Source organism: Gracilinanus agilis, chromosome 2, assembly GCF_016433145.1.
Source record: "Gracilinanus agilis isolate LMUSP501 chromosome 2, AgileGrace, whole genome shotgun sequence".
In the NCBI taxonomy this organism is placed as follows: Eukaryota; Metazoa; Chordata; class Mammalia; order Didelphimorphia; family Didelphidae; genus Gracilinanus; species Gracilinanus agilis.
The window spans coordinates 347,737,860-347,757,956 of NC_058131.1; the positions used below are offsets into that span (position 1 = coordinate 347,737,860).

Genomic DNA, 20,097 nt, shown 5'->3' on the forward strand with positions numbered 1-20,097 from the left:
CATACCATTTAAAGAAACTAAAGATCTTGGTTCCTATCTCTTTTGAAATCCCTCCCTTTTTTCAAGGCCTTACTCAAGATACTACCTGTTGGGAAACTTTTCCCTGATCCTTCTATCTGGAAATGATCACTCTCTGTCTCCAATTTCTCATAGCATTTTGGATTACTCTTTTGCACTTAACCCATTTTGTCTAATAAAGTTATTTTTGTATGCATTTTAACCCCTCTATTAGATTGTAGTCTTCCTTTTGTATCTCATCGTAGCATGGAAGTGACTGTACCAGCAGAACATTTGCTCTGGAAGGTCCTATAAAGCCAAAGAGACTTTCGAGAGAGTGGATTAAGTGATGGACTATGTATGTCTGTTGTCCAGGTACCAGTTCTCTACTATGTCATGCTGCTTTAAAAAAAAATTTCATTGAAATTCTAGAGAACACTTTACAAAATGGATAGAAAGCAATATAATTACCTCTTAGTACATTTTCAATAGCTTAAGTGGTTTATGCAGCAGAAGTCTAATTAGAATCATATGGGCTGGAAGAGACCCCTAAAAATCATTCATTGTAAGTAACCTTTCCTGTCTCTGACCTGATGAATTTGTTTCAACCTGGAGACTTGAAGTCATTTTGAGGTGTTAGGTGCTCTCCTCCCATGTTCTTCTCACTTGTTGGACTTCATTTTCCTCTTAACAGTATTTTTCTCATCTTTCCAATTTAAATGTCTTTTTCTTGGATTGGAAAAAACAACAGCTAAATAGGAGTTAAGCAGTTTTGTCATGAAATGCTTGTTACATGTAAAGGCCTTTCCGTGGGAACCGGGGAGACAAAGATAGATACAACACAGATTCTACTTTTAATGAGCTTACACTTTAATTTAGGGAGGGAAAGGATTTATGGAGGTGTACACAAGTAACCATGAATAAAGAAAAGCGGCATGGTATGGTGGATAGGAGTTGAGTTGGTGTTAGGAAAACCTGGGTTCAAATTCCACCTCTGTCACTTCTCTGTAGTCTTGGGCAAGTCACGTAACCCCATTGGAACTCAGTGTCCTCATCTGTAAAATGAGAAGGTTGGACTAGATGGTTTTTAAAGTGGGAAAGGGGACCTGGGGTGGGGAGTGGGGGTGATGAAAGGAGAATGTGAAAAGTGTAGAGGAGGGGTCCAAGCAAAATGCTGTGAGAAATTTGAGGAAGAAAAGATCTCCTATAGCTGGTGGTTCTACATCATCATCTTATGCATGCTCTGTATAGAAATTATGAAGCCCTTTTCAGGGAAAAGTCTGAATATTTTGAAATCTACTTTTCTTAAATCCAAGGTATGTATCTGACTATACCTAGAATTTTTTTCCTCCGTAGTTATCTACTCCAGTATTACATTGTCACTTTCTCATTTGCTCAGCATACAGAAATAGATACAAGGCAGAATTAGGGGAATGGCACTAATATATGAGGAGACTGGGACTGGCCTAAAGAAGGAAGTAACATTTGAATTGAGTTTTAAGGGGTCCCAGGGATTTCAAGAGGCAGAAGTCATGAGGAAGTGTATTCCAGGTATGGGATGCAAAGGCATGGAGATGGGAAATTGAATGTGATATATGACAGTGAATTCTCCAAAGATTATTGTTACTTGAATATCAACAGTTAGTTTTTTCATTTACTATTGCTAACATGGTTATCCTTATAAAATTTCTTTAATTTATCACATATTTCAAAGGTCATGTTTTTATTAACTCTTAAAGGGAAGGTGTCCATGGGTTTATGCTGAAGGAAGTGATTTTTTTTTCCTTAGAGAAAGAAATTTTGGCCCATGTTGTTACTTAATTATTGAGCCTTTTTATTATATTGGGTATGGGGCTGTCAGCTCCATTCTCTGATTTTAGTTTTGAGTCTTAGAATCCTTTATAATGATACCAGAAAAAGTGAAATGACAAGAATATCATTTGAAGGCCAATGATTCTTTCAGCTCTTCAACCAAGTGGGGGGTCACTCTGCCACTCCAGGTTGCAAGGACTTACTTAGGAAATGGCAACTTTGACAAGGATAGTGGGTTAGGCTGCTAGTATGCTCTCCTACTTTTGTGTTTAATTGTTTCAGTCACATCTGAACCTCCTCATTTGGGGTTTTCATGGCAAAGATATTGGAGTGATTTGCCATTTCCTTCTCCAGCTCATTTTATAGATGAGACAGCTGAGGCAAACACACAGCTCTTGATCACACAGCTATGAAATGTCTGAGGTCAGATTAGAACTCAGATCTTCACTGCATCCACTGAACTACCTAGCTGCCCTGTTGTCTCCTATACACTTCGTCTATTTTAAGATTATAGAATAGCTACTAGGTGCTGATGGGATTGTCCATCTCAACCCCTAGGCTTCTAGACCATTGTTCTTTCTCTGTGTCACCCTGATAAAGGCAGCATGATATAGAGGAAAATAGTTTAGGTTTGCAGTCAGAAGACCTTAGTTCTAATTCTAACTTTGTCACTAGCTAGTTGTCTGACTTTAGGCAGCTCACTTTCCCTCCAAAATTCAGGAGCCTCACCTCGAACATGAGGGTTATACTCTTTGACTTGAGGTCTCTTTCAGCTCTTTATATGCTATGATTTGTAAAATGTTTTGCCCTAGTTATATATAGAACAGTCACTGTGAATTACATCAAGGGCAGGGAAACCATTGAAATTGTAAGTAATAAAGGTCACATCAATAAACTCTCCTTTAGGCAGTTGCTTACATAGCAGTTGCTTTGAAATATGAGGCATTTAAAATATCACAAAATATTAGCTTCATTTTTGTATGCTGTCAGAGTATGCCTATGCCTTGGGAGCCAGCAGGGCATGTACACACTACTTCAGTCCCTGGTGAGCTGAGTGCCATATAGAGCCCAAAATTGGTGGACTGTCCCCCTATAGTGCTGATGGGAACCTTCTTTTGTTTGTTTTGGGTTTTCTTTTTCTTATATGCTTTCCTCCTGGGCTTCATTCATTCCAACCTTCTGAGATGTGTATCTTTTCCTCCTCAGCCCCATGGCAGTTAGAATTGAGTATAGTTAGAGAGAGAAGTGGAGAGAGGAGAGAAGACAGTAGAAGGGAAGGAGACACTAACACCAAGTCTTAGAAATATCAGTACATTAGAGCTGAAAGAGACCTTAGAGATTATACAGCTTCCTCATTTTAGGTGTAGAGATTTGCCTCAGGTCATGGTAGCCCACACACAGTGCTGGGATTAGAACATTGACTCCCTGTGCAGTGCTCTTCCCATTATAATGAATGGGAATGTGTCATTGTTTAGAAGGGACCTTGCCTTTACCACAGGGACATAGCAACATTTCAATCTAGCTGTCTTGGGTTTATTCTTTGCCTGACTCCCTTAATACTATATTGGTCTCACCAGAATTTCTTCTTCATTTCTGGAATTTGGGCCTTTCCCCAGATCAGCGTGTACTTCTCTGACCTTCTTTCCTGCTGAGCCTGCTTGCTGAATCAGCTGCCTGCTTTTGAAGATACTCTCATCTTAGTCTGCAACTAATTGCCACAGCTCTCTCTCATCTCAGGGTGTTGGAGCTGCTTTGCTAAATCCATCTCTGAAGCGATCTCAGGAATGTTGATTTGTCTTCTAGGGCGGAAGTTAAAATTCTGATCCCAAGGAGTTCGTCTGAGTTAAGCTGAAGCTTTTCTATTACCAGAAGGGGGAACAGTGCAGAAGGATATCCTGTTGGTTCATTTATCACATCTACCAAGTGCCTACTATGTTCAGTGCGTTGGGCTAGGTCTAGTTGGGGATACAGAGATAAATAAGATATAGTCCCTGCTTTCAAAGAGTTTATGCTCTGATAGAGACTAGAAGACATGTTATACAGAGAGCAATGGTAACAAATGAAAACATAAAACGGGCATTTATAAGGCTCTTAAGTGTTAGAACATCAGAGGAGGGAACTATTATAAGGTCTAGCTTACAGAGATCCAGAGACCACTTCATAGGAGAGGTCTTGTCTAAGCTATATAGTGAAGAAAGGGACTTAAGCAGATAAAGCCTGGCAAGGGAGCAAATGGTGATTTTCTAAGTGTGGTTTACAACTCCCAGTAATTTCTTTGGCCATTTTTGTAGGTAGCATTGAATATCACTGTGAAAGCAAAAGTGAGACCTTATGATAGGGATCCTAGAAGTCATCTAGTCTCAAATATCCTTATTCTATAAATGGGTTTTTATATCATTTCTATATGTATTTGATATCTAAATCAAGGATTTACTGAGGCACCTTGAGGAGCAATGACTTACTGTTACTCTTGGTGGAGTCAGGACTAGAAGTCAGCTTTTCTGATTCCCCTTATTAGTCATGTGATCTTGGGCAGATCATTTGACTTTTATGAGCCTCAGTTCTATCATTTGTAAAATTGAGGATATTTTTCTCTGCTAAATGTCCCTCCCAGAGTTGTTATGAGGATGAAATGGCCAAACAGAGTTAAAAGTATAAATTTTAAAACATGAGACAAATGTGATGGATTATTGTTATTCCATTGTCCACTGCCTCTTGTGTGTCCTGGCTATGTGTGGGAGGGTCTTAAAGTCCTGGGAAGAGCGTATTGAACCCTGAGCTGACACAGACAACACTAGGCCATAACTTGTACTTTGAAATGACTTTGTAGATTTAATTCAATTCTTTTTTTAATAGCTCCTTGTGGAAATTCTTATGAGACCTACACTTACTACTCAGAAAAAGAAACAGAAAAGTAAGTGAGCCGTCATTGTCTCTTAAGCCCTTGTTTGTTGTGCTTTCCCCCACATCTATTCTAAAATGCTAACACCCTTAGCCCCTATGACTTTCTGGGAGAATGATAGTCCTATGTTAGGAGGAAGGAGAATTCATTGCTTTTAAACTCAGCCTGTATTATCTCAGGAAAAAAAATTCATGTTTTGACAATGGTATTTATAGGTAATAGGATTAACTATTCAGAACTTAAAAGTTTAAAAAAAACTTACCAATAACTGATTTCCTTTCCCCATAGGTGCAGGTCCTTAGGAGAGATTATGTAGCAGCTGATAGGGCTGAAATATGGGACGGTCGATTCCAAGCCTTGTCCCCTACGTGACAGGGAAATCCTGTCCTTTTGCTGCTCTTGGAGGGCATAGCATTGGCAGGCACGTCAGATCCTTCAGTCCAGCTCTTTCATCTTGTAGAGGAAGAAACTGAGGCCCATAGAGGTGAAGTATTTGTTCAGAGTTATCCAACAAAGTAATGGAAAAGCCAGAACAAAAGTTCAGCCTCCTGACTCTAAGCCCACATCTCTTTTCACTTTATTATCTACTAGAAAATTCAGTTAATCAGAATTCCTGTCCCTTCCCCAGCATTCCCTAAGTATACTGATTAATTGAGGTTTTCTTGTATACTACCATGTATATGTACAGAGGCAACATAAAATATCCTGTGGAATCCTGGACCTGGAGTCAAGAAGCTCTAGTTCAGATCTTGCTTCTGACATTAGCTGCGTGTTACCATGGACAAATCACTTAACTTCTCAGAGCCTCAGTTTCCTTATCTGTAAAAATAAACCTGAAGTATTTAAAACACATGCTTCTTGTGAGATTTCAAGAGAGATAATATACTTAAAGTGTTTTGCAAACTTTTTAAAAGAAAAAACAACAATGTTATTTATTATGGAGGATACAATTTGACATCCACTATAATTCAACAAATCATTTAAGTGCCACTTATGTACAAGGCATGTGTTAAATGCTGGGGGTTCAAAGACAAAGATGCGAGTCCCTACTCCCAAGGAGCTTACATTCTACCTGAGGAATGCATAGAACACAGGTAAGTATATTACAGGATAAGGGAGTAAATGAATGGCCAAGGAAACATTAGACTAAAATGCTAGGCAAGTCTGATGTGGGCAAAACACCTTGTCATGGAAAGCCTTCCAGAGGAGGTGGCATTTGAGCTTAAACCTTTGAGGATATTAAGGATTGAAAAGGCAAAAATGGGGAGGAGAGTGTTCCAGGCCTGTAGGATAGCCTGTATAATAAGTGAGTGGAGGCAGACAGTTGCATTAATAGGGGCTGGAACATAGGGAATATAAAGTAAGACTAAAGAAGTGGGTTGGAGCCTGATTGTGGAGATCTTTTCAAATGCCAGGCCCAGGAGTTTGTATTTTGTCTTAGTGGCAGTGGGGAGCCACGGATGGCTTTTGAGCAGGGATATATGTTAACTGAGGTGAAACAGAGATCTTTATAATAAGGTTTTACTATAGGTTCTTTTTTTTTTTTTTTTTTTTTTTTTGAGGCTAAGAGTGTTCTTAGACCAGTGATAAGTTTCTCCTAAAGGATCTGGAATGAGGCTTTTATAAGTGATCAGTGTTTTCTGGGCTGTGCTCTGCTGAAAAACTTACTTTGGCCATGTGGAGAGGCCAAGGGATTGAATAATGGGTTTGTTTTCCAAACTAGCAAAAAAAAGAAAAAGAAAAAAAAAAGACCTGGAAGGCTAGTTTCCTACTTCAGCTTATTTCAACAGATATTTTCTTTATCAACACAGGGACCCTAAAGGAGCTAGCTTATTGGGGAGGTTTGGAATCGCTATGGTAATATTGAAGCCTGTCCTTACTGTTGTAGGCACTGTAGTTTTCTCCTAGGGGAGCAATAGCAGTAATTGACAAGGAATAGCTTGTGCAAAGTGGCTGTCGGCTTTCATTTAAGTCTTTCCGTTTAGTTCTTTCTAGAATTATAACAAACACCACACTAAGGGCTGAAGGCAGACTTATTCCTGTGTCAGGCATCCATTTCTAAACAAGAGACTGAAGTGGAACATCATATATTATTTTCTTCTCTGTAGACCTCCTAGTCAAATATTTGGAACTTCCATGGGTCTAGAAGGTGACTGATTGAAGATAAAAAGACTTCATCTACTCCAAACCAGAAATGTTGAAATATGAAAAAGGGAGATATGGAGAGAGGCCCTGTGGCAAGAGTGCAGTTTTCTTCTTTGAAAACTCCTTTCTTGGTGGTGTTTATACTCTAAGGAAATGAGTTGTGCTGTGTGTGAACTAAAGCTGGCTTGAGTTGCTGCACATCTTTTGACACAGGCATATTCTACCTGGCCTCAATTACTGATTTTACAAAAATGGCATTATTGAGAGTAGTTAGTTTAAAAGGAATAAAAATTGGAATGAGAAGTTGACTGAACTTAAGAGGAATTAACATTGGGACTTATCACTTATCAGCTGGCCATTGTCCATCTTATTTGTATGAATTGATAATCTGTTTTTAACAGTTACAATGGAGGCTGTTTAAAATACCTTAAAGATGTTATTGTGAAGTGACATTGATCAGCCCAGAGTTACGACAGGTATACAGATTCTTAGAACAGTTCACTAATGCTCCTTCCTCTGGGGAGTGAAGGCAGAGGCAGAGATTTGATGTCCACCCTAATAGTCACATGAATTTCTAGATGATCAGAATTCTTTATTTCATTCAGAATTGTTGGCACAATTTCTTGTTGGGAGTAAATACGCAGAGAACTTTCCCTTCCTGGCCTGTAGGCCAAACTCTAGCACAGGGTAGTAGTCAGGACAAAAGTAACAGAATTATGGCATTAAGACATTTGGCACAGACTCTAATGTAACATACGTTAGGTAAACTGCTCATGGGAATCAGAGAGAGAAAGAGAGAAGGAAACATCTTTCATTGACCAGGAAATACTTATTAATTGCCTTCTGTATAATAAGGCATTGGGAATACAGAAATGAAAATGAAGCAGTACCTGCCTTCAGGTTGATAACAGCATGATGTTAGTGGTTACTGGGGTTTGTACATATGTTTATTTTTAAATGTGCTTTACTATTCACAGTCATACTTGGGCCCTTTTGGATTTTGAGTTTTGCAGCTGATAAAAAAAAAAAGGAAGTTATCTTTTGGTATTGTGGTTAATCTTCATCCCTACCTAGCCTCTTGTTGAAATGGTTCATTCCAGCATTAGTAACCAGCTATTAATTTTTTTTCTTTCAGTAAGTGACGATCTGACCAAGGACTGTTTAAGTATCTTGTATAATACGTGTATTTGTGTAAGTATCTCTGCTTTGGGTATCCTAATTTTTGCTTCATGATATACTGGAGAAGGACTTTTCTAATGCTTAATCAATGTGTTGTATTTTGGTAAATTTGCCATTTTATATTTTCAAGAGACACCAGAATTCACTAAAATCAAGGAATTGAACAAATATTTCCCATGTTTATCTATGGAAGTCTATCAGCTTCCATGATCCTGAGTTTTGATCTTTTTCTTCAGCATATTTCTAAGCATATGAAGATACTGAGAATATTCTTTTTGGTCCCTAGTTCTTCAGAAATTCCCATAGTTTGGTTGATTAATGAATTGTCTTCCTTTCTCTGACAGTAGAATTGTTCAATCCTTTGCTTCACCCAAGGAGACCACTAAGTGCAAAATAAGATAATTGAATTTATTTGCCTTATTATTGCTGCTCTTACTACCATTCTTTAATGATACAGATTTTTTATAGAGCATTTATAAAGAGTTCCACTATTTTCAAAATGCGTTCTGAGGCATTTCCTCACTTGATTCTCTCTCAAACCCTGTAAGACAGGCAAGGCTGTAATTATTAGCCCCATTTTTCAGATGAGAAAACAGGCTGTAGTATCTTGCAGGCCTGGTATCACATGACCAAATGGCAGATCCTGGAGTAGAACGCAGGCCTTGGGAGTATTTTCAGTAGCCTTTCCTTTTTACCATTCTGTCATCCTGCATTGTACTGCCTTTCTTCTTGCTGGCATTCGTATATCATAATCCTTAAAGATGAGTACTCTTCATTGATACTCTTGACTATTTGTCTATTTGCTTAAATTTGTCCTATCTTCTAGATTGAAACACGTTTTCCATTTGATAATTCTCCTGAACAGAATTTCTTTACACATTTGATTACATTTTCTTAAAATATTTCAGGTGCTCTTGTCACATAGACTTGTTCCTATATCTTTGTTTGGAGGAGAACTAAAGAAAACTTAACAGCATTGTGACCCTTGTGTGGGACACTGCCTGAGGATGACAGTTTTTTATGTCGGAGGTTATATCCTGCGTCATGAGACCTAAATTTGACTAAACAAGGAGCAGTCTATTCTGTACTGAATAATGAGGAAGTATATGTGTGACATCCTAGCCAAGCTGGCCACATTTGCTTGCAATATAGTCCAAGAACATCTTGGTAGAATTGAATCTTATGTACCTAGCAAGAGTACATTGGCATTATGAACCTTTATCCAACTTGGCTCTCTTTCAGCCAGCATTTTTCATTTCCTTTTAACAGACTGATGGAGTTACAAAACGTCTGGCAGAAAGAAATGACTTTGTCCTCTTCTTGTTTACACTGATGACAAATAGGAAGACATTTTTACAAACAGCAACCCTCATTGAAGACATTCTGGGTGTTAAAAAGGTAAATTTTTGTCTCAAGATTGACCATCTAGCTGGGGGTGAACCTTAGACTATAGTTAATCTATTCATTTGTTCATTTAGCAATCATTTATTAAGTACATATGATGTGCCACCCACTATATGGAGTGCCAGGCACACTGGGATCAGAGGTAGCTATGGCATGTTCTCATGAAGCTTGTGCTCAAGCAGAAAAAACTCTACATCAAACAACAACTAGTCAGCCAAATTCTTACCATATGCCGAGTCATCTGCTGATCATGAAGACCAAGCATCCCTGGAGATTCTCTAATATTCTGGGCCTGGGAGATTCCTGGTGTGGGAGCACCCTCCACCAATTCCTCTGTGACTTAAATAACGTGCCTTTTTTTCTTCTTTTTTTTTTAAACCCTTACCTTCTGGCCTCCTTTCAACCCTAGGACAGAAGGACATGGGCTAGGAAAATGGGAGTTATTTGCCTAGGGTCACACAGCTAGGAAGTGTCTGAGGTCAGATTTGAACCCAGGTCTTCCTGATTCCGAGCCTGGTGCTCTATCCATTTTACCACTTAGCCCACTCCCTTAACTAACAAATCTTAAGGAGCTCTTTGAGCCTTTGAGAGATAAAGTGACTCAGGTTCCTGGGAGCCCAAATTTAGAGCTGAGAAGGACCTTGAATACCATCTAGCAAACCAAGGTACAGAGAACTTGAATGGACTTAACCTGTATTTACACTACTAGTATAGATCTGAAGTGGGGACTTGAACCCTGCTCTTCCTGACTTCAAACCAATGCTCTTATTACTGCCTTTTTTTTTTTTTTTTTTTTGGAAACCCTTACCTTCCATCTTAGAATCAATACTGTGTATTGGTTCCAAGACAAAAGAGTGGTAAGGACTAGGCAACGGTTGACTTGTGCAGGGTCACACAGCTAGGAAGTGTCTGAGGCCAGATTTGAACCCAGGACCTCCCATCTCTAGGACTGGCTCTCAATCCACTGAGCCACCCAGCTATTACTTCCTTTCTTAATAGCAATGGAAGAGAGAGTTTCCAAAAGGAATTAGTTCTAGGATTGTGGGATCATAGATTTGGAGTTGGAAGTCACCTTGTAGATCATCTTGATCAACCCTCTTGATTTTCTAAGTAAGGAACTGAGGCTTTGAGAGGTCAAGTGATCTGCTTAAGGTCTCATAGGAAGGATGTAACAGAACTGGGATGTGGATCCAGATCTTATTGATTCTGAATCCATCATTTGTTCTACTATATCATAACTTCCTCCCAAAAAAAGCCAAAAACAACTGTCTAGAATTATAAAAGGAAAGGATGGGAAGGGGGCAGCTGGGTAGCTCAGTGGAGTGAGAGCCAGGCCTGGAGACAGGAGGTCCTAGGTTCAAACCTGGCCTCAGCCACTTCCCAGCTGTGTGACCCTGGGCAAGTCACTTGACCCCCATTGCCCACCCTTACCAATCTTCCACCTATGAGACAATACACCGAAGTTAAGGGTCTAAAAAAAAAAAAAAAAGGAAAGGATGAGAAGGGACCCCAAATGGTGTTCCAGGCAGAGGAAACAATGTAAATAAAAGGAGTTAGGAAAGTCCTGAATGTATCCAAAGGATGGTAAGTAACAATCCATTTTGGATAGTTTAGAGCACCTCTAGAAGAGCAGAAAGCAATTAGGGATAAGGCTGGGAAATCTGTCAGCCACAAGTGCCAGGGATTATGCTAAGTGCTTGAGATAAAAAGAAATGCAAACATAGTCCTGCCCTCAGGGAGTCAACATTCTTTTTTAAAAAATATTTTTAATTACATGTAGAAACAACTAACAATTGTTATTTGACATTTTGTGATTCAGATTCTTTACCTCTCTCCCCTCTCTTTACCCTCCCTGAGTAAGTTGTTTGATCTAGGTCATACCAGTACTGTTATGCAGTACCTATTTCCATATACCTCATATCTTGAAAGAAGACACATATTACACATAAAAGAAAAACTGATGAAGAAACTATAGAGTGAAGAACAAAATGGAATGCTTTTATCTGAAATCAGACTAACAGTTCCTTCTTTGACTATGAATAGCATTTTTCATTGTGAGTCCCATGGGGTTATCTTGGAACCTTGTTTTGCAGATAATAGTTTAGTTCTGTCACAGTTGATCATTATACAATATTTCCATTATGGTATACAATGTTGTCCTGGTTCTGCTTACTCCACTTTGCATCAGTTCATATAAGTCTTTCCAGGTTTTTTTTTAACTCATCTTGTTTGTCATTTCTTATGGCACAATAGTATTCCATTACAACCATATACCACAACTTGTTCAGCCATTCCCCAGTTGATGGACATCCCCTTAGTTTCCAATTTTTTGCCACTACAAGAAGAATTGCTAAAAATATTTTTGTACCAGTAGGTCCTTTTCTCCTATCTTTAATCTCTTAGGAATACAGACCCAGTACTGGTATTGCTACATCAAGTGGTATACGATTTTATGGCCCTTTGGGCATTGTTCCAGATTGCTCTCCAGAATGGTTTAATCAATTCATAGTTTCACTAACAGTGTATTAGTATCCCAATTTTCCCTTATCCCCTCCAATTTATATTATTTTCCTTTTTGATTGTATTAGCCAAACTAATAGGTATGAGGTGGTATTTCAGAGTTGTTTTAATTTGCATTTCTCTAATAGTGACCTAGAGCATTTTTTCATATGACCTTAGATAGCTTTGATCTTTTTTTTTTTTAATTTAGGACTTTCTATCTTTATTTTTTTCCATTTAATAATTTTTAATTTTTAGAAAAGTTAACATGGTTACATGATTCATGCTCTTTTTGATCTCTTTTTCTGAAAACTGTGTGTGCCTATCCTTTAATCATTTATTAATTAGGGAATGACTTGTATTTTATAAATTTGACTCAGTTCTTTGTATATATGAGGAATGAGGACTTTATCAGAGATATTTGCTAAGGGACCTGACAGTCCAATAACAGAGACAAACATGAAAATTAGGTGCATATAAGATACATATAAAGTTGATGGAAGGCAGCTTGAGAGGGGAAGGCAATAGAAACTGCGATGATAAAGAGGAGGCACTGGGAAAGCCTTCATGTAGAGGTGGAAATTGAACTAAGTTTTGAAGGAAGCCAGAGAAGTTAAGAGGCAGTATTGAAAGGGGAGAATATTCAAGTCATGAAGTACAACTAGGCAGGCACAACAGATGAGAGAGAGTATAAGAAATAGCCAATAGGCCAGTGAGGTTTGATTTTTAGAATGTGGGTGAGAAAATAAAATGTTAGAAGATTGAAAAAGTAGCAAGAGGACAGGAGCTAAAGAGCTACTCTTTTTTCTTAATTACATCAGAATTTTTAAACATTCGTTTTTTAAAATTTTGAATTCTAAATTCTTTCTTCCTCTCCCTTCTGCCCTCCTTTAGAAGGCAAGCAATTCGATATATATACACAGTGACGCAAAACTTTTCCATATCAGCTGTGTCGCAAAAGAAAACACAAAATCCCCAAAGCCCAGAATAATAAAATTTTTTAAAGTATGCTTTGATCTGCCTTCAGAAATCCATCAGTCTTTTCTCTGGAGGTAGATAGCATTTTTCATCCTAAGTCCTTCAGAATTGGCTTGGATCATTGTATTGCTGAATAGCTAAGTCATTCACAGTTGACCATTGTACAGTATTGCCATTACTGTGTATAGTGGTCCCTGGTTCTGTTCATTTCACTTTGCATCAGTTCATTTAAATTTTCTGAAGAGCTTTAAGAGAAAAATAGAGAACTTTATATCTGATTGAAAAGATAGTTGGGAATTCATTGGAGTCTGGTCAGTTCTATGCTTGAAGAAAATCACTTGGGCAGCAGGAGAGATGATGGAGAGATCTAAGGCAGAGAGGTTAAGTAAAGATTTTTCAGCAGTCTTGGCAAGAGGTGATGAATGTCTGAACAAAGTTTGTAACTGCGTGAATGTGGAGAAAGTATATAAGAATTGTTGTGAAGACAAAAATGATGAAATTTGGCAGTGGACTGTGTATATGGGATTAGTGAGAGAGAGGAATTACAAATGAACTCAAGTTGTGAATCTGGGTGACTGGGAGGATTGTGGTATTCTTAACAGTAATAGGAAATTTAGAAGAGGAAAGAATTTGAAGGTAAAGGTAGTAAGTTCTGGTTTGGACATGTTGAGTTTTAATATGCTAGAAGGCAATCGATAATGTGGGGTTGTAGCTCAGTTGAGACTAGTATTGGATACATAGATATGGGAATCATCTTCATAGAGATGGTAATTGAATCAATGGAAGCCAATGTGGTCAGCAAATGATAGAGTATCAAAGGAAAAGAGAAATTGATCCAGAATAGAGCTTTGAAGGGGACACCATAGTTAGAGGGTGTGACATCAATTAAGGAAGATCCAAGAAAAGAGACTGAGAAAGAGGAGGAGAATCAGGAGAGACTAGTATCACAAAAACCCAGAGAGGAGAGAGAATCTAAGAGGAAAAGATGATCAATAGTGTCAAATGCCAAAGAGGCAAAAAAGGATCAGAATTGAGAAAAGATCAGTTAGAAGAACTTAGTGTAGATAGCTTTCTCAAAGAGTATACCAGAGAAAGGGAGAAGAGGTATAGGATGATAGCTAGTGGGGTTAGTCAGATCAATTGAGGATTTTTTAAGGATGGCAAGAAACTTGCACATGTTGTAGGTAGTAGGGGAGGGGCCAGTAGAGCAGGGGTTGGCAACCTTTTTGGCTGTGAGAACCATGAACGCCACATTTTTTAAAATGTAATTTCGTGAGAGCCGTACAGTGCTCACAGTGTGCACTCCTGTAATAGCGCCTGAAAAAAAAATTGACTTTATGGCTCCTGCAGAAAGAGCCATATCTGGTCCTCAAAAGAGCCAGATATGGCTCGAGAGTCATACGTTGCCGACCCCTGCAGTAGAGGGTGAAATTGAAGAGTAGAGAGAGCTTGGGAATGAAAGTGAGGACAGCCTGTGCTGGAAAAAATGAGAGGATAGATCAAAGGTGCATATGTTATATGTTATGCCTTGAATATGTTATTATATGTTAGCCTTGAAAAGGACCTAATACAGAAGGTGGGGAGAAAAAGTCAGATGTTGGAATGATTCAAGATGAGTTGGAGAAGAAGGTGCTTTTGCTGAGTGGACAAAGGGCAAGGGAATTCAGGAGTAGAGGACAATGTAGAGTTATCCTGGTTTATCCAGAGGTCAAGATAGGGAAGAAGGGAGAGTGTTGTAGTCAGTAGGATCAGTGGCCTGGGAAAGAATTATTGGGTAGAGGAAATGGGGGAGAAGAATGGAATTATGGATCATAAGGCTTCAGGAAATATGAAATGACAAAAGATAAAATAAAATTTTAGACTTTATGAACATGAAAGTGATTCACATTTGTGGGTGATTGCAAGATCAAAGATATGACTATCTCTGTAGGGAAAGATAGACTGGTATCAGATTATGGAAGACTTTGAATGTCATCTTAACAACTTTGGAGATTTGGTATCACTAAAGAGGCTGGCTAATGGAGTGTCTTGACCTGGATGGAAATCACTAAATGTTTAGCTTTATAATTTTAAGAACACAGTATTTTAAATTCACCTAGGAATGATTGGGAAAACTAAATCATAAATCAAGGTGCCATTTGACTGAGACAGATATGCTTTTCTAGTGATATAGACACCTCTTAGAGCAGATTACTTTGGCTTAATCTCATCCATTTTATATTGTTTCTTAGCTCCAGTTTCAGAGGAAACCATGTTCAGACTCAGATTCTGTGTGTGTGCCTTTTGATATGGGGCCCACAGCCTCCTGTGCATAACATCTTCAGTTATGAGATTTCTTCTTTATTATTGAGGTACACAGAAGGAGCCTCCTAGAGTATATGTGGGTAGATTGTTATTATATAAAATTATCATATTATATATGATGATAAGAGATTTATGTGTTCCCCTTCCCCAGTCCCTTCTATCCTCAGTTTGCCTATTTTTCAATCAGGCTTCCATTTCATTTTCCCTGATGAATTTTCCCTAGGCCTTTGTTCTGGTGTGACAAAACACAAATGGCCAATTGTCTTGTCCCAAGCTTCATATGAGTGCACTGTGTGGAGCTCTGTGCGTGTGCACATGCGTATATGTGGGTATGTGTGTGTGCGTGCACGCACACGTGCACTTGTGTATGTATGTACCCTTTTACAAAGGACCTCAGGCCAATCCATTGTACCTTTAATGAAAGGACTTTATTCTTCATTAGTAGTTATTTTTTTCCCAGCTTATGGAAAGGGAGGAACCAACAAAGTGGGCGAGTGGGGGAAGGTGTGGGGGAAAGGGAGACCTAAAGAGAAGCACCTGTGGTGTAGTAGAAAGCTCTGGACGGGGAATCAGAAGATTTTTATAGTCCATCTCTGTCACTTGCTCATATGTAACTGTATGTAATTTCTCTTTAGTTCTTTGCCTTAGTTTCTCCATTCACAATATGAGAGGATTGCCCTAAAACCATTCTAGTGCTAATGTTCTGTGATTTTTTTTTTTTAAAGTACATCAGAGTCCTCTTATGTTCTTTGGCACTTGAGCAAGGAGGAAAGGATCATGGTAAAACTTAAGTCTCAAGTGACTAACTGAGGCACTCACTATTCCTTCATCAACCCATGTCTGTATTGAAAGGCTGCCTTGTTAAGTTAAGGTTTTTCCTTCCTTCTAGGAAGCATCTTAATTCTCCGAGATTTGGGAGGTCCTGTTGTAACAGGCTAAGTTTACTAATAGATAGACTATGCTAGAATCTACAAGTTTTACTTTTTTTTCCCTTAAAAAAAATTAAAACATTTAAAAGGCGATTTGAATTTTTTTTTTCTTACCAGTTTACTTTCCAGTCTTCTCACATTGTACTGTGAGTCAGTAAGTAGCAATCCTTCTCCCTTCATGGCAGGAAGAGAGCCTGGCTTTCAGCCTTGCTTGATGTCAGTCTCCCATATCAAAAACTACTACCGTCAACTGCTTGCTTGAACGCATGTGTTGGGGTGGACATGATTGGGGATGTAGACTCGAAGCTACCACACCAATGCAACTATCAACAATTTGGAAATAGGTCTTGATCAATGAGTGGAAATGTGCGTCGGCATGGGTGGGGGGAAGTAAGGGGGGGTGAAGGAGAAAGTAGGAGCATGAATCATGTAACCATGTTAAAAATGAATATTAATAAGTGTTAAAAAAAAAAAAACAACTACTGCCGGGGCAGCTGGGTAGCTCAGTGGATTGAGAGTCAGGCCTAGAGATGGGAGGTCCTAGGCTCAAATCTGGCCTCAAATACTTCCCAGCTGTGTGACTCTGGGCAAGTCACTTGACCCCCATTGCCCACCTTTACCACTCTTCCACCAAGAAGCCAATACACAGAAGTTAAGGGTTTAAAACACACACACACACACACACACACACACACACACACACACACACACACAAAACCTACTGCCCTAGAACATGTTTTAAGGGACAGCTATATTTGAATAAGGTATATAAGTCTTTTTGAGATTTATCTTGAAAAATACTTTTGTTTTTTCTCCTTAAAAAAAATTTTATTTTTGCATTTAAAAAGTGACTTAGATTTTCTTCCATATTGATCTTTCTTCTCATCTCTCTATAGCTCATTCTTTTCATCATCTTCACTACATTCTAGAGACTGAAAATTCAGGGTAGGACTCAATTGCCAATGATCAAAGATACACAGTGTTCCCCTAACCATTATCTGAGATTGTTCTCTTCCTTTCCTCTACCTTCCTTTCCGTAGGTGGGGAAATAAAAATTAAAGTTGAAATGCTGGCTTTTAAGGCCTGAATGCCACAGGGAGGACATTTGGTTTGTGACTCAGTGACATTTTAAATGTTGTAGGCTCCAAAGAGAGGCTCTGGTTGAAAGTTGCTGTCACACAGTGCAGAAATTTATTTTTACGTGTTTTGGTTTTCTTGCCTTTCTAAGTGGGAGGAAGAGAAAGATCTTTGTTAGGAAATTTTTTAAATTAAATTTTTATTAAGGTTTTTTTTTTTATTAAAAAGAATATTACTGGCAAAGATATTTCTGATTGGGTGTGTGCTGTGGTCAAGAGCTGCTGAAGGGGGCAGCTGGGTAGCTCAGTGGATGGAGAGTGAAGCCTAGAGACGGGAGGTCCTGGGTTCAAATGTGGCCTCAGACACTTCCCAGCTGTGTGACCCCGGGCAAGTCACTTAACCCTCATTGCCTAGCCCTTACCCCTCTTCTGCCTTGGAGCCAATACATAGTATTGATTCCAAGACATAAGTTAAAGGTTTTTTAATTTAAAAAAAAAAAAAAGAGCTGCTGAATACTAGTAGCAGTCAACAGGCTTCTTTCCTTATAAAGTAGAAGCAAGATTGTTCTGTTAGTACTTCCCTTTCTTAACTTACACTTCTTTCCCTGTTAGAATTTCTCCTCCCTAGTGGATCACTATTTGGCAGGAAGGAGGAGAGTATTTTTTGCCACAAAAAAAAAATCATCAGGGTTTTCTGTTTTGCTGTATAAATTAAGAGTATATTGAGTAAGGGAAGGAGTTAGGATAGAGAACTAGACCTGAAGACTGGAGGTCCTGGGGTCAAATTTGGCCTCAGAGACTTTCTAGCTATGTGACCCTTAGGAAGTCACTTAACTCCCACTGCCTAGCCCTTACTGCTCTTCTACTCTAAAATCAATACATAATATTACGTAGTATTGATTCTAAGACAGAAAGTAAAGGATTAAAAAACCACAAAAACAGTATGTGGGGGCAGCTAGGTGGCTTAGTGGATAGAGAGCCAGGTCTGGAAATGGGAGATCCTATGTTCAAATCTGGCCTCAGATAGTTTCTAGATGTGTGACCCTAGGTGAGTCATTTAACCCTAGTTGTCTAGCTCTTATTCCTCTCTTGCCTTGAAACCAATACTTAGTATTGATTCTGAGACCTGTCATAGTAAGGGTTTAAACAAAATACATACACACACACACACACACACACACATACACATAAAATCTCTTTTGTGTTTTCTGCAGGAAATGATCCGGTTAGAGGACATTCCCAACCTTGCTACTTTAGTCTCCAGTTTCGATCAACAGCAGCTGGCTAATTTCTGCAGGATCCTGGCTGTCACAATATCAGAACTTGATACTGGAAGTGATGACAAACATACACTTCTTGCCAAAAATGCCCATCAGAAGAAAAACCTAGGTCCTACCTGTGCTGAAATCAACCAAGGTAAGGGGCCTGACTCTCAGAACATTTCTAAAGTTTTAGAAGAGGGTCTCATATTCCTCTTTTGAGATATCTTTATTGAAGGCCTGCCTTGTTCAGTAAAGCTTGTTCTCCCCTCCAGGAGGCATCTTAATTCTCCCAGAGTTTGGAGGGAGTTCCCTATTGCAACAAATTATACTAGTAGGTACATTGTGCTAGAACCTATACTTTTTGTTCTATTTACCTTTAAAAAAATTGAAACTTTAAAAAGACGATTTGAATTTTTTTTCTCTACCACTTTTCCTTTGTATCCCATAACTGGGTGCCATGTAAATTTTTCATCATGTGATGATCATTTAAAGAATAACAGAGATATGGAAGAGAATTAAGTTTACCACTGTGACACATACTTACATTCCTAAGTTCTGTCTTAGTTCATTCAATTCAAACATTTATTAAACACTAACTATGTTCAAGAGGCTATTAGGTGCTGATCATAAAAAGCTACAAATGTAATAATCTTTCTTCCCAAAAAGCTTACATTCTGTTAAGGGTATAAAGCAGGGGTCTGCAACGTATGGCTCTCGAGCCATATCTGGCTCTTTTGAGGGCCAGATAGATATGGCTCTTTCTGCAGGAGCCATAAAGTCAATTTTTTTTCAGGCACTGTTACAGGAGTGCGCATTGTGAGCACTGTACGGCTCTCATGAAATTACATTTTAAAAAATGTGGCGTTTATGGCTCTCACGGCCAAAAAGGTTGCCGACCCCTGGTGTAAAGCATGTAGACAGAATATGGAATATGCAGGGAAGACTAGCAGCAGCTCTGGTGTGAGGACTTGTGGAGTCCTCTTCAGGGCTTGCATCCACCTAAACTGAGTTAAGGCTTGATAAGGATTTTAAGAGGCAGAGTTGAGGAAGACATATATTCCAGGTTTGTGGGGAGGTGGGGTAAGGCTGGCAGGGATGGCCTGTACCAACATGTGTATGCAGGGAATGGAATATTCTGCAAATAACCAGTAATCTCATTTGGCTAAATTATAGTTACAGGGTACAGGGAAGGGGATAGTGGGATAAAACTGGAAAGGTAGGTTGGATCTAAACTGAGAATGGCCTTAAATGCCAGACCAAAAGCTTAGATCTTATTCTAGAAGCAAAGGAACCACTCTTGAGTTTTTGAGAGGGGGGGGACCAAGATGTTGAGATCTATGCTTTAATAAGCTGATTTGGGGATCTTTCCAAGAAGTGTGAAAATAGGGAGACCCAGTAGGAAGCTGTTCTGGTTTATGAGAGAAGAGATGAGAGTGGAATTGAGATAAATACAGAAGATACTGTGGAAGTAGAATCCATAGGACTTGTTAATTGGACATTTCATATGTGGGGATGAGGAATAATAAAGTTTAGGATAAAAGCAATATTGCAAGCTTAGATGATTGGGAAGATGAGGTTGTTCTCCTAGAAATAGGCATATTTGGAAGAGG

The 20,097-nt window shown here is 38.8% G+C and overlaps 1 protein-coding gene across 4 annotated transcripts in view; it reads left to right on the plus strand.

Annotated features, from left to right (window-relative positions):
- Window positions 1–20,097, plus strand: part of LOC123237444 (transient receptor potential cation channel subfamily C member 4 associated protein) — a 76,559-nt gene that overhangs the window by 15,217 nt on the left and 41,245 nt on the right. For all 4 annotated transcript variants that reach the window (XM_044664372.1, XM_044664370.1, XM_044664371.1 and 1 more), the window contains exons 4-7: window positions 4,666–4,723; window positions 7,992–8,047; window positions 9,305–9,433; window positions 18,440–18,641. In XM_044664372.1, coding sequence (XP_044520307.1) covers window positions 4,666–4,723; window positions 7,992–8,047; window positions 9,305–9,433; window positions 18,440–18,641 — 445 coding nt within the window. The remainder of the gene's footprint in view (window positions 1–4,665; window positions 4,724–7,991; window positions 8,048–9,304; window positions 9,434–18,439; window positions 18,642–20,097) is intronic.